At 35.3% G+C, this 14,917-nt stretch overlaps 2 protein-coding genes across 16 annotated transcripts in view; one reads left to right on the forward strand and one right to left on the reverse strand.

The window, feature by feature from the left end:
• Positions 1-3,126, forward strand: part of LOC138325514 (KN motif and ankyrin repeat domain-containing protein 1-like) — a 114,221-nt gene extending 111,095 nt beyond the window's left edge. For all 15 annotated transcript variants that reach the window (XR_011208792.1, XR_011208791.1, XM_069271233.1 and 12 more), the window contains one exon: positions 318-3,126. Coding sequence is in view for 13 of the 15 variants with exons in the window: in XM_069271233.1 (XP_069127334.1) it covers positions 318-336 (19 nt within the window). In the remaining 2 variants the exon portion in view is untranslated. The remainder of the gene's footprint in view (positions 1-317) is intronic.
• LOC138325517 (uncharacterized) lies at positions 3,111-13,312 on the reverse strand. Its single transcript, XM_069271240.1, has 5 exons — positions 13,196-13,312; positions 11,371-11,405; positions 10,872-10,946; positions 6,565-6,757; positions 3,111-5,001 (listed from the first exon to the last, which is right to left on the reverse strand). Exons 1-5 carry the CDS (start codon positions 13,260-13,262, stop codon positions 4,517-4,519), a joined length of 855 nt encoding a protein of 284 aa, XP_069127341.1. The 5' UTR covers positions 13,263-13,312; the 3' UTR covers positions 3,111-4,516.
• Positions 13,313-14,917: the final 1,605 nt, after the last annotated feature.

A 14,917-nucleotide genomic window follows, 5' to 3' on the forward strand; every position in this document is an offset into this window, starting at 1 on the left:
CACGTCTATGTTGTATGCCCATTGGTCAAAACCTCAATATAAGAGAGAGAGGACTTCTTTGAGAATATGTTAACAGTTGTAGAGGTCCAAATCCGTTTTTAATCTTATCATGCTATTCTTCATTGATATTTTGAAATGCTAAAATAACGATAAGGTGATAACTGATCATACTTTATTTTGACGAATTCAACATTTCAAAAAGATTTAAAATATTAAATTCAAATTGAAATCAAATCAAGATTTATGCAATTGTTTTATACACTTATATTTCTAGATATTGAGGTAGCTTGATATCAGTGCTTTTGTTTCTGTTGCAGTCCATCATCTGTTCGGTAGCACACAATAGATTTTTAAGTAAAATATTTCAACTTGGACATACATACTGGGAAGCAAAACTGCAGTTATCTCCCCTGTCACCAAGGATAGTTCCATTGCAAAGAAAGAGGCTGCTGGATGTGGAGCAGATTCTGAAGAATCTTACTGGACATTAAATATTTTAACAAGGGTGTTGCCTTTTATAGGTTTATAGATATTCATGAGTAAATGAACTTAACTACTCAGAGAAATTGTGACACTTCTAGTACCTTTGCAGACAGTTATTGTGCAGGGAAACTACATCTTGGGGGAAAATGAAGGGAAATTCGCCTGATTTCATCAGGACGTTTCATGTGGACTGACTTTCTTCAGAGTGATATCTGGTGTGGATTGTTTCTTCTAAAAAAGGGGAAATAATTCTACTTTGTCCTAATATCCCAAGCTTTAACAAGGGGAAATAACTCCATTGTGATCACTATATCAAATTCTGTGGACACTGTTAAGTGAAGGGATATAACTCAGTTGTGATTTAGTGAAGGGAGATAACTCAGCTATGATCTTGACATATTCAGCTATAATCAGGGGAAATAACCCTAATATGATCATGACATATTCAGCTTTAATCTGAGGAAGTAACCCTAATGTGATCTGCAGATTCAATTTTATATAGGGGGAGTAAATCTATAGTACTTCATATATATGTAATGAATGTATAAAATATATTTTGATCTGTTGTCATGATGATATGCAAAAGTTTTTGATCTGGATCGCCAAAAGGTTGCTCTTGATTAACTTAAATATGTCTACTACAAAATTTTACTTCATGAGGAGTTTTTTGTGTGTGGAATATAGACTGGTGATATACAATATAAACATGATATTTTCACAATAAAAAGGTGCTATTTTTGTATATAATGGACCCCTGGCTTTGTACAGTTATTACATAGACTTGTCCAGGTTTGCATTTACATTGTGTATATATTGAAACTATCGATGGCTGTAAAAGAAAACCAAAAGGACATCTTCTGTATTGAGAGTTTACCAAATATTTTTAAATAATATGCAGAAAAATTGTAAATGTACCATATCTGTGTTTTAAATGTGCTGTGATTGTATCGTAAATGTGTTTTAATAATAAAGTTCAGATAGATTCCATCTGAAAATGGACCATTCCTGTACACGAAAAGGAGGAGATAACTCTGTTTTCCATCTACCAGTAGTTTGATTAGAAAAGTTGGACATGTTTGTATATCAGCACTGTAGGTTATCGGTAGTAAATCATGAATTATTAGGTTTTAGATGTTGTGATTGAATGTAAATTTATTATTGATTTTGAAACATCTGTAATTTGACAAAGAAAATAAATTTTCTTTTATGTTTCCATTTAAATCACCTTGATCTCATTCACCCCCTGAAAATTCATAATGAACTGTTCCAGCTTTTGTATTGAAAGAGTTCCAGTGTGTTTTCAGGGGTGAATGATTTAATAAGTTTTAAGCTGACAAGAAAAGTTGATAGTTTTCTACCTCTACAGTAACAAAGTTTACTGCACTGCTTCTGATAATACTCAGTAAGGTATATTTTTCTCTCGATTTGAAAATTGATAATTTCTTCTAAGGAAAGAGATCTGATTCAAAACTCAACCTTGCAAATATATAATTGTTGTTTTGTTACATAATACTAGCAACATTCCAAAATATTGGTCTGAGCATCACTGTTTTGAGATTGTGTACATGTATATATTAAATCAAACCTGCCTATAAAGACCACCATAGGGAAAGGAACTTTGTACAGTTCTTGTATTGTTCATATTGTGCCGAAATTGGCAATTAAAGACCCTAGGAAATTGGTCTTTTTAAGCAGGTGGTCTTTATATGGGGACAGGTTTTATTGTACTCAACAGTGTTTGTTTGATGCTGTGACTTACACGGAGGATTGGTGCGATTCCCCACCCACAATCTATATATACATATACAATATATTAGCTTTTGGTTGGGAAGTCATGCCAGAATCCTGTTCATTAGAAATGTGGGCTGTAAAAAACTGGTGTGTTTATAAATGTTTTGAATGAATGGTCTGGTCAAGATATGGCCAAACACATTCACCCCTGAAATTCCATAATTGACTGGTCTAGTCTTTGATTTAGAAGAGTCTAACTGTGTGTTCGGGGGTGAATGAGTTATAACTCTTGAGGTGACCGACACCATTATATATAGAGAATAGACAGGGATGTCCAGAAATTTTATGTGAATGGTATGTAAGTCTTGTTATTTTGTCTGAATGTTTATTTTATTTACATAATAAGAGAAAAGGTGAAAATAGAGCAATACATACACAGCAGAATAAACCCGATTTCTCAGTCTTTATCAATACATGGTAAATTCATCTTATTCATCAAAATTCAATATTTGACACATATTTTAACAAAAATTCTGTCAATGCTGTGTTAATCATTTGTATTTCAAGTTTGTTTTATATTATTTTTCTTGCCTGCATTTTAAGTGCTTTTTACAATATAATATTATTATTTCATGGTATAAGTTCTCTATCATGTATTCATTCTGCTTTTTTGACTGCTTGTGCAAGGTAAGTAATATTAAGCATATTCAAATGGATGGGATTGTAATTTGTAAGCAACTCTAGAAAATAGCTTTATCAGTTTACCGTACAGAGAACAATATAAAAGTGTAAGATGTTATGAAATTGTACATGTACTATCAAATGTTCAAACCAACTAAAATCCTACTTATGGGCTGTAAAGGTACTATAAATGAAAATAGTGATTTCAGATTTTGAAAAAAAAAAATAAAATCTACTAGACTAGTATTAGGATATTATATAAGCCCTCTCCCTAGGTATGAATAAATTATTTTTAAAAAATCACAAAAGCTTTAGAATGTACCCTATATATTGCTTTAATACCATAATGTTACAGCTAATTGAATGGTATTGTAATTACTAGAAACTGAAACATTATTTTTATTTATATGTAACCTTTATAAAGGTCAAACATCCATACATTAGGAAAGGTATTTTAGAACAAACACCTGTAATTGAATTCTTAAGCCCTGAGTTGAACACAGTAAAGTGCATCCTATATGAATTAATTTGCAATATGTAAACAATATATATCTGTGATATGCATATATATTTATAGTACCCTGTATTTATACAAACAAGCAGACCAGTCAATCCTCAATCACTCCTGAATCAGTAATAAATACTTAAATCTAGATTTCTCGATAAATTACCCATAAATACATCTGTAGCGGAATTCGACTGGGTGGACCATCAGTAACAAAGTTGTTTCGAGAGCATCGCTAGTGTTTGGAGGTCACAGGTTCGATCCCTGGTCTGGCCGCTACATTTTCTCCTTTCCTGTTACACATATATATAGAATGCCTTAATAATTAAAAATTGGTCGTGATGATTTTTAACATAGAGTCTGAATTTTTTAAGGTAACTTGTAAAGATGCCATCAAGTATTGTTTTACACACAAAGCTACAAAGGGCTTCAATTGTTACTGTAACTCCAAACTCAAGTTTGATTCTATGTGGTTTAACTGAATTACAAGTATTAGACTCTTTTATTTGTCTTTAATTTATTTAATTCTTTTAGGTATTATTTGTTTAACTCTGTTGTGAAGAGTTCCTTTTAAGTTTTTACAGGAGGTTCACTATGTTATAAACCTCATATAATTTCGGGTCCTTTCGTGTCATTGGACGTGTTTGAGCAGAGTTATTGTACGAAATTGATTACATATCATGGTGAAATAAAAATGGGCGACTGTGAGCTGTTAAAAAAGCTATTGTGTTCTGTTATCATTACTATTGTAAAGGCACAATTTGGTGAAAAAACTTATTTTCACATATAGCTACAACAAAGTAAATTATTTTATGAAACTATTGTTCTACATTCATTATGAATGATAAAGCAAAACATATCAACTTACTTGACATTGTTTGAAAATTTAATGGATGCTTTTGAAATTCCTGATTGTATTGCTAGGTTTTGCATGACACACACTGACCACGTATACATAGTGGACACTTACCTGCAGGTTAGAGTGATATCAACTACTACAACTTTGATGAGAACAGGTTTATTGCCTATGCAAATCCAAATTTCAAATGTACTCTCTTTATTAAATTATTAAATTATTAGTGAAAAAAATATAAACGGTACAGATGTTAAGCGAGATTAATCATTGTCATCAGAAGAATCAGAGTATGGAATGAGACTAGAACTGGCTGTATGATCAGAGGTAGTCCTTGTAAAGTCACCATTTTTGTAAGCATCATCATTTAAATGTCTTCTCTCATCATCATCAGATTGACATAAACCATTATCATCAGTTAAAGTCACTCCATTTGTAGAATCCTGCTTGACCGAAGTGTCTCTTGTAATAAAACTTAGAGGTTGATCATTCAGGGGCAGATTCATTATATTGTCCGATAACACATGTGTGACTGGCTCATATCCATACAGGGTTTGATAGGCACCGTCATTGTCTAGTATTGGAGTAGAAATCGGGCTGAAATTTGCACGATTTACGACCGAGTCATCTTTTGCCTGTTCAGTGGAGGTAACTGATCCTTGGGAACTTCTGTCCGATCCTGAGACAGGGGAAATAATCTCAGGACTGGCCTTGGCTATACACTGCTGTTTTTCATCACTTTCATCACCTAAACAAAATGATTATATGTTTAAAATTTGTAAAGCAAATAAATATATCGCTTAGCTTAAAAACTAAAATCAGTGAGTCATGTACTCATCACTATATCTATTTGAAAGATTTTGCTCACTGGTACTATATTTCTAAAAAAGCAATCACAGTCTGACATGATAATCAAAATCTATGCTTTGCAAGTCAAAGTGAAATTTAAAGATGCTCCACCGCTGACAGACCATAAATGATACTCATCATTTGAACAACAATTGGTGTTTAATCGTGTATATATATGTCTAATTAAGAAAAAAAAATAACATAAAATAATCTATTATGCTTTTGGTGCATGCACAGTCGGAACATCATTCTATAATAAATTTTCTCTTTGTTTCTGGCTTTCTGATTGGCCTATTCATTTTTTTCATTCCACGATGAAAAAAAATCCGAAAATGGCGCGGAAATCCCGACTTTATTGTGACGTCACAATAGAAACATTGACGTTGCGTATTGATTTGGAAAAAAATAATCCCTTGGAAAAAATCAATGGAATCATACGTGTAAACGTATTTCATTTTATAAAGTAGCCTGGAAAATTAATTATAAGCATACGCGGATTCTCACAGTTTGCAAACAAAATTTCTTTCATAACCCGATGAAATTAAAAAATAGTGACTTCAATGCTTAAATATAGAACATAGTGTCACAGGATTTTTTCGGGATGCAATTAATTATTTCTTACATTTTTATCTTGAATTAAAATTAGAAGCTCAAACTTTCCAATGGTGTAATGGTGTAAAGTAAGTAACTTTTGTAATTGAAGAAAAATACCAAATAGTCTGATCCTGTTTTAGATAGTGAAAAAATACCATTTGTCAGCAGTGGAGCATCTTTAACTAACTTGATAAAGTACAAAGCCATTACATATTGTTGAACTAAGAAGCTCCATAAACAGTATGCATGGTAAATCTTAAAGATATTACAATCATACATATTCTTTCTCAAGAAGTGACCAATAGTCAAGTTCAGTTACTAGTACACCTGTGTATAATAACAACCCTACAGACAAAGCCAAATGGATCTTTCACAAGTCAAATTGTGTTGAATCTGTGATCCAAACAATGTTGTCTTATTAATGATGCTCCACCTCCGACAGAGCAAAAATGATACCCATCATCTGAGCAATAATCGGTGTTTAATGGTGTATATATATGCCTAATTAGCACAAAAAGTAATTTAAAATCATTTATTTTGCTTTTGGTGCATACGCAATCAGTACTGCATTCCATATAGGACATAGTGCCACAGAATTTTTTCGGGATGCAATTAATTATTTTTGATATTTTTATCTTGAAGTAAAATTAGAAGCTCATACCTTTTAATGGTGGTTATGGTGTAAATTATGTAAATTTTGTAACTGAAAAATACTAAATTGCCTGCTACGGTTTTTGATAGAGAAAAATTACCATTTGTCAGCGATGGAGCATCTTTAATTAGTGGTCTCCATATACAGGTGACCACAAATACAGGTTTCACTTATATGTCTGCATCAGTAACAATACAGTACTATTGCAATAATGACCTGTGTCTTGATGCTCAGGAGAGTGTTGACGTTTCTTCGGGGTGTAGTGACGGTCTGTCCATGGTATACTACCAGTGCTTGGGTCAAGTTGTCGTAGTTTCCTGACAAACGCCCAATACTGACGCCGTAAGGAGTCTATCTTACTGTTACACTCCTGGATTTTACTTTCTGGGTAACATGGAACTTGAGATTGCTGCAGAGAAAAAGTTTGGATCAATTTTGATGACAAGAAAATTTAAGATTCAGTTGAGTAATCCTTTGTTTTAGAATGTGACTTCAAAAGACCCCTGTCCTCTGGACCAAATATAACTGTACACTGGACCAGACATAACTGTACACTGGACCAGACATTACTGTATACTGGCTATGACTAGACATTACTGTATACTGGATATGACCAGACATTACTGTAAACTGGACCAGACATTACTGTACACTGGATATGACCAGACATTACTGTACACTGGATATGACCAGACATTACTGTACACTGGATATGACCAGACATTACTGTACACTGGACCAGACATTACTGTACACTGGATATGACCAGACATTACTGTACACTGGACCAGACATTACTGTACACTGGATATGACCAGACATTACTGTACACTGGATATGACCAGACATTACTGTACACTGGATATGACCAGACATTACTGTACACTGGACCAGACATTACTGTACACTGGATATGACCAGACATTACTGTACACTGGACCAGACATTACTGTACACTGGATATGACCAGACATTACTGTACACTGGATATGACCAGACATTACTGTACACTGGATATGACCAGACATTACTGTACACTGGATATGACCAGACATTACTGTACACTGGATATGACCAGACATTACTGTACACTGGATATGACCAGACATTACTGTACACTGGATATGACCAGACATTACTGTACACTGGACCAGACATTACTGTACACTGGATATGACCAGACATTACTGTACACTGGATATGACCAGACATTACTGTACACTGGATATGACCAGACATTACTGTACACTGGATATGACCAGACATTACTGTACACTGGATATGACCAGACATTACTGTACAGAAGACATACTGTCAATGGACCAGACATTACTGTACACTGGATATGACGTACCAGACATTACTGTACACTGGATATGACCAGACATTACTGTACACTGGATATGACCAGACATAACTGTACACTGGATATGACCAGACATTTCTGTACACTGGATATGACCAGACATTACTGTACACTGGATATGACCAGACATTACTGTACACTGGATATGACCAGACATTACTGCACACTGGATATGACCAGACATTACTGTACACTGGATATGACCAGACATTACTGTACACTGGACCAGACATTACTGTACACTGGATATGACCAGACATTACTGTACACTGGATATGACCAGACATTACTGTACACTGGATATGACCAGACATTACTGTACACTGGCTATCACTGATATGACAACATTACTGTACACTGGATATGACCAGACATTACTGTACACTGGAATGACGATTACTGTACTGATTGACAGCACTGAATGACCAGACATTACTGTACACAGCATACACTGACCAGACATTACTGTACACTGGATATGACCAGACATTACTGTACACTGGATATGACCAGACATTACTGTACACTGGATATGACCAGACATTACTGTACACTGGATATGACCAGACATTACTGTACACTGGATATGACCAGACATTACTGTACACTGGATATGACCAGACATTACTGTACACTGGATATGACCAGACATTACTCCTGTACACTGGATATGACCAGACATTACTGTACACTGGACCAGACATTACTGTACACTGGATATGACCAGACATTACTGTACACTGGATATGACCAGACATTACTGCACACTGGATATGACCAGACATTACTGTACACTGGATATGACCAGACATTACTGTACACTGGACCAGACATTACTGTACACTGGATATGACAGACATTACTGTACACTGGATATGACCAGACATTACTGCACACTGGATATGACCAGACATTACTATACACTGGACCAGGCATTACTGTACACTGGATATGACAGACATTACTATACACTGGATATGACCAGACATTACTGCACACTGGATATGACCAGACATTACTGTACACTGGACCAGGCATTACTGTACACTGGATATGACAGACATTACTATACACTGGATATGACCAGACATTACTGCACACTGGATATGACCAGACATTACTGTTCATGACAGACATTACTGCACACTGGATATGACAGACATTACTATACACTGGAACAGGCATTACTGTACACTGGATATGACAGACATTACTATACACTGGATATAACCAGGCATTACTGTACACTGGATATGACCAGACATTACTGTACACTGGATATGACAGACATTACTATACACTGGATATGACCAGACATTACTGCACACTGGATATGACCAGACATTACTGCACACTGGATATGACCAGACATTACTGCACACTGGATATGACCAGACATTACTGTACACTGGATATGACCAGACATTACTGTACATTGGATATGACCAGACATTACTGTACACTGGACCAGACATTACTGTACACTGGATATGACCAGACATTACTGTACACTGGATATGACCAGGCATTACTGTACACTGGATATGACCAGACATTACTGTTCACTGGATATGACCAGACATTACTGCACACTGGATATGACCAGACATTACTGTACACTGGATATGACCAGACATTACTGTACACTGGACCAGACATTACTGTACACTGGATATGACCAGACATTACTGTACACTGGATATGACCAGACATTACTGTACACTGGATATGACCAGACATTACTGCACACTGGATATGACCAGACATTACTGTACACTGGATATGACCAGACATTACTGTACACTGGATATGACCAGACATTACTGTACACTGGATATGACCAGACATTACTGTACACTGGATATGACCAGACATTACTGCACACTGGATATGACCAGACATTACTGTACACTGGATATGACCAGACATTACTGTACACTGGATATGACCAGACATTACTGTACACTGGATATGACCAGATGTACATGACCAGACATTACTGACACTGGACCAGACATTACTGTACACTGGATATGACCAGACATTACTGTACACTGGATATGACAGACATTACTGTACACTGGATATGACAGACATTACTGACACTGGTATGACAGACATTACTGTACACTGGATATGACCAGACATTACTGTTCACTGGATATGACCAGACATTACTGCACACTGGATATGACCAGACATTACTGTACACTGGATATGACCAGACATTACTGTTCACTGGATATGACCAGACATTACTGCACACTGGATATGACCAGACATTACTGTTCAATGGATATGACCAGACATTACTGTTCAATGGATATGACCAGACATTACTGTACACTGGATATGACCAGACATTACTGTACATTGGATATGACCAGACATTACTGTACACTGGACCAGACATTACTGTACACTGGATATGACCAGACATTACTGTACACTGGAACAGGCATTACTGTACACTGGATATGACCAGACATTACTGTTCACTGGATATGACCAGACATTACTGTACACTGGATATGACCAGACATTACTGTTCACTTTTTTATATTGTTTAGGTTGATTTAGCATCCTATTTACAACGAGGGTCATTTCAGAAGAAGGTGTTGGAGCAGTATAGTGTTAGTTAGTCTGGTAGTTGATAATCAGTTATTTTTCTCTAAGTCATCTACCACAAGATCTAACTTTAAAAGACAAATGGTGACAATAGTAACACAAATACATTCTGAATAACTACGAGCTTCATACAAATTAACCCCTTTGTCATGCCTTGAAAGATCAAGGTCATTCAGATGAATAAATGTGAGTCTGTTATATATATGTAAAACCTCAAATGTTCTGAATCTGTTAAACCCCTTTGACCATGAAAGAAGGTCAAGGCTATTTATTTGAACAGACTTTACACCCCTTCAATTAAGTTCATTCTAGTAAGTTTAATTGACAACTACAGTCTTGTGAATTACAGTAATGGACATTGAAAATAATAAATCTAAGAGTTTCAACACATTTAGTTTTGCTCCTCAACCTGTGACTGAATGAAGGTCAGGGTCACTTGAAGGACAACATAATCGGAATAGACAATGACAATGATTTAATAGTGTTTGTAGGAGATACAAATATATGGTATGAGTAAGTATCAACTTACCTTGAGACAGAAGTCAATATCTCGTTTTATACTAGGGATCCATTTCTTAATCGCTTCACTGGAGTTTAAGTCATCCTGACAGAGAAAACAATCAAAGTTACCTTATCAATGTAAATGTAAATGTTTGTTGCTGAATTGATTAACATTGGTTAACATTGCCAATGTTAAAGTGAGTATAGGAGTTGCAAAAAAGTATTGAATGGAATATCACTACAGATTGATTTGATTATTACATAAGTTTGTATGCATTGTATTCATATTAATATCCTGAACATTGATTATGAACTGATTTTGAGGATTATTGATGAAGAATTCAGAGAAAATGAATATTGATCGGGGACATTGAGGAACTGCCTTTTTACTATTTTTATTGCTTTGCAATCAGGAAATGTACATGTTTATGATTTATTATTATAATGTGAAAGGAAAAGATATAACATAAATTCATTATATTGTGACCAATAGTTCATATTTTAAGCTTCAGAAACTGAAAACTTACAAGCTTAGGACGTCTGGGGTTCTTTTTTTCTTGTTCTACAACCAAAAGTTAAAATTGAAATTTTCATTGGATGGATCGAAAAGAGAATAAAGAAAGGATTTATTTTACTTCCTTTAAATAGCCAGGGACATGACCATGCCAGGTTTAGCAGGTGAGTTGGAATATCCAGAGAAAATACACACTGACCTGCAGTGCATCATGAGTGTCTGCTCCACATACATGTAAAATCATAACACAAATACATAGCACAGCACCAAGGGGCTAGTGTTCGGAGGTCCAGGGTTCGAATCCCAGTCTGGCCGCTACATTTTCTTCTCTCCTGTTACACTAGTGTAAGTTTCAAAGTGGATTAAAGGAACACATATATGTAGTGGGGAACATTTTTATTTGTGTTTGATTGTGACTGAAATAGGCTGGAATTGTGTTTGATAGCTCTAAGTGGGCTCGACTGTATCAATTTGTCAGTGTGTCAATTTAAGTCCCTGTGGAATGTACAGTACTGTGTCATCTGTCCTTGACTGTCACCTGTAATACATGTGTTCTGTCAATAACTTCTTGTGCAATATTGTCTTGTCAGATATTCTTCATTGTGATTGGTTTGTAGTCTGGTATATTGAGTGTATCAGTTTGAGGGTAAAGGTGAGAGTGGTGCAGAGCATTTGATTAAGTTCCTGAGACTTTGTCATTAGTATACACCAAGGATTTATAAGTGAGAAGGATTTGTCACTCGGGGTTTTGGACGAATACATCGTGAATGCATTTGTATTTGTGCACTGACCGTGACATTGGGTGACGACTGATTTTCCTTTGATATCTGCTGGAAAAACCTTTTATGTACATATAGCTTGCACATGCCAAGCTTACCTTGTTGCCTTCTAAAGCATGTTATTTCATGAGCTGTCATAAATTTTAATGAAAATTTATTTAGGACATTTCTTCTAAATCTTCTGTCCTTAAAACAAGAACTAAACATTGTGAAATTTTATTAAGTTTTACTTTGGTGTTTCTTTTGACTCGATAAGACAAGTATTTGTTGAGAAATACGGTTTTTATTCCTGGTTCATAGGCGTCGCATGTGGTGTTTAGTAGTATAAATAGAGATAGTGACAAATCCTTCTCACTTATATATCCTTGGTATGCACTGAAATACTATGGGGAATGTATATTGTTAGGTTTGTTAGCTATAGGTAGGGCGCTGTATCTTCGTCAGCTGGCTGTATAATCTAGAAGTTTATTATTGACGTCTAATATTATTGGATTGGTAATAAAGTTAGTCAGTTCGAGATAGCGATACATGTAAATGACTAAATGTGCTATATATAGTGTACATATCTGTTTAACGTTGCATTATCGACATTCACCTTTTGTTAGTATAGGTTTTTGAATAAATATTTTTTGAGAAGGGGTGGAGTGGGTGTGTTGTAATACCTATTGGAAGTTCTTCTCGAGACTCTTTTATATCCGGACGTTTGAAAGGTGTCTCTGGACTTCTATCAAACGTCCGAATATAAAAGAGTCTCGATCAGGAATCCCAACAAGTAGTGTGCTGCAGATTCAGGCAGGTTGTTCCCGACTAATCCCTATTGAGATTCCTCCTCTAGACTCTTTTATATTCGGACGTTTGACAGATGCCTCCGACGAGAGACATCTATCAAACGTCCGAATATAAAAGAGACTAGAAGAGGAATCTCAATAGGGATTAGTTCCCAACCTGTTTAACAACAACCTACACTTTCTCTATATTATTGAAAACTGACGTATTGTCCAAGTAGATGGTTATCTAAAAGTGACCGAATTGAAATGGTTCTGATTCTATGGCATATACCTTCTTTCTCTTGTTTTAGTAGTAATCTGTTCAGCCTTCCTAGCTGTTTTTCTTCATTCCGCGCCATCTTGGTATCTTATTTTCGTATTCGTCGATATGCACATCTCAAATTGAAACTTAGAAAATGTTACAGCTAGAAAATATTATGAAATATTTATATTAAATTATTTTAATTAAAAAGAAATTTGTTTTAACATTTTTTTTTCTATTTTTTTAAAAACGAAATATAATTTTACGAAAATAACGAAATCTCATTTAGACTGGTTCCCTTCCCTTAGTTCTCTACTCTCCGCCAGGCTGCGCTCCGCTCACTCAGTGAAGCGTACGCAAGGGAGGTAACTGAGGCGGGAACCAGTCTAAATCTCATTTACGCGGGAGTTGTCCTTCTTGCATTTCACTGTAAAGAGGCATACTGGGCCTGTATCGGCTGGTAGTAAGTCAATGATATCTTACAATGGGCATTGTATATGTAGGTAGAGAAACATACACTGTCATTTTGTACATTGCAGGGGCCAATTAAATGAAAATATAGTTTGTTCTACTTTACATACTGTATACAGTAGTAATAATATTTATAAATACACTGATTTTTGTAAAAACTATTTTTTTTCAAATCTCGGTTTTTTCCTGAAAAAATTCACACTGATGACTGTTTTAGAACCTTCAAAATATGTTGGATGTCTTGCACTCATATATTGTTCTCGTTGGTAGAAATAAAACCAAGATTGCAATACTAAATTTAGAAAAAGCAAACGAATTCATCATAATGAATATTGGAATGCCAATTGAGTAAGTAGAACAATTGTGTTACATTGGTTTAATTTTGAACTACATTGTACAATGGCAATCTTGCTGTCGCTTTGAATGACTTTGCAATCCAAGGCTGGAATACTTTCTACTTGTTAAGCAGAAAAAGAAGAAGAAAAAAAATCACGCGAAATTGTGAAACTAATTAAATTGTTATTGTTCGATACGTATATTGATTATTTGCTCCATTATGTTTGTTAAGAGAGGAGAATAAGGATTCTGTACGGCGCCACAAAAAGAGAAATTACATTTGATGTTCTTTAAAACTGTTCCAGGTATTAAAGTTATACTCTTGGCAAGAAAAGGTGTGACACACATATCTTTCAAAAGATTAAGAATACATGTAATAACACAATATTTTCAGCTTGTGATAGACCAGACTCAAATTGAAATCTCTCCAAACTATCGCATTTCTTTTTGATACTCTCCAAAAGACAGCCAGACACTATAATATTCTGGTTTCATTGTATGCGGGATAAAGAAGTAATTCCAACAGCGTGGACAAAATATTGTCGAATTTTCGAGACGATAAATACCGAAGATCAGGATTCCCGTCCAGGTGCATCTGGACACTTTAAGTATTGTAGGGCTGTTTTTCGTTTATTCGGAACAACTGGTTCGACCGTTGGTTAAAATCATTATTTCAAGTATAAAACCTGACGGACCTGCAGTTTTTTCTACAGGCCTGTGAGGACTTTGTCAAGGCTCGCATGAAAACAATATAAAATCACCAGGGCCGTTTTCGATTATACGGTTTGACTGGTTGGACCTAGGTGTTCTTTTATTAATTAAAGACGGACCTGGTGGTTTTATATTGTTTTCAGACGAGCCTTGACAAAGCCCTCACAGGCCTGTATAAAAAATGCAGGTCCGTCAAGATTTATACTTGAAATAATGACTTTAAAGATGCTCCAC

This window comes from Argopecten irradians, chromosome 6, assembly GCF_041381155.1.
Source record: "Argopecten irradians isolate NY chromosome 6, Ai_NY, whole genome shotgun sequence".
In the NCBI taxonomy this organism is placed as follows: Eukaryota; Metazoa; Mollusca; class Bivalvia; order Pectinida; family Pectinidae; genus Argopecten; species Argopecten irradians.

Excerpts from the sequence above, each read along its gene's own strand:
- LOC138325517 (XM_069271240.1), bottom strand. The coding sequence starts at position 13,262 with ATGGCGCGGAATGAAGAAAAACAGCTAGGAAGGCTGAACAGATTACTA. Across the intron at positions 11,406-13,195 it reads ACTAAAACAAGAGAAAGAAG|AACAAGAAAAAAAGAACCCC; the intron begins GTATATGCCATA and ends TTTTGGTTGTAG. Across the intron at positions 10,947-11,370 it reads ACCCCAGACGTCCTAAGCTT|GATGACTTAAACTCCAGTGA; the intron begins GTAAGTTTTCAG and ends TTTCTCTGTCAG.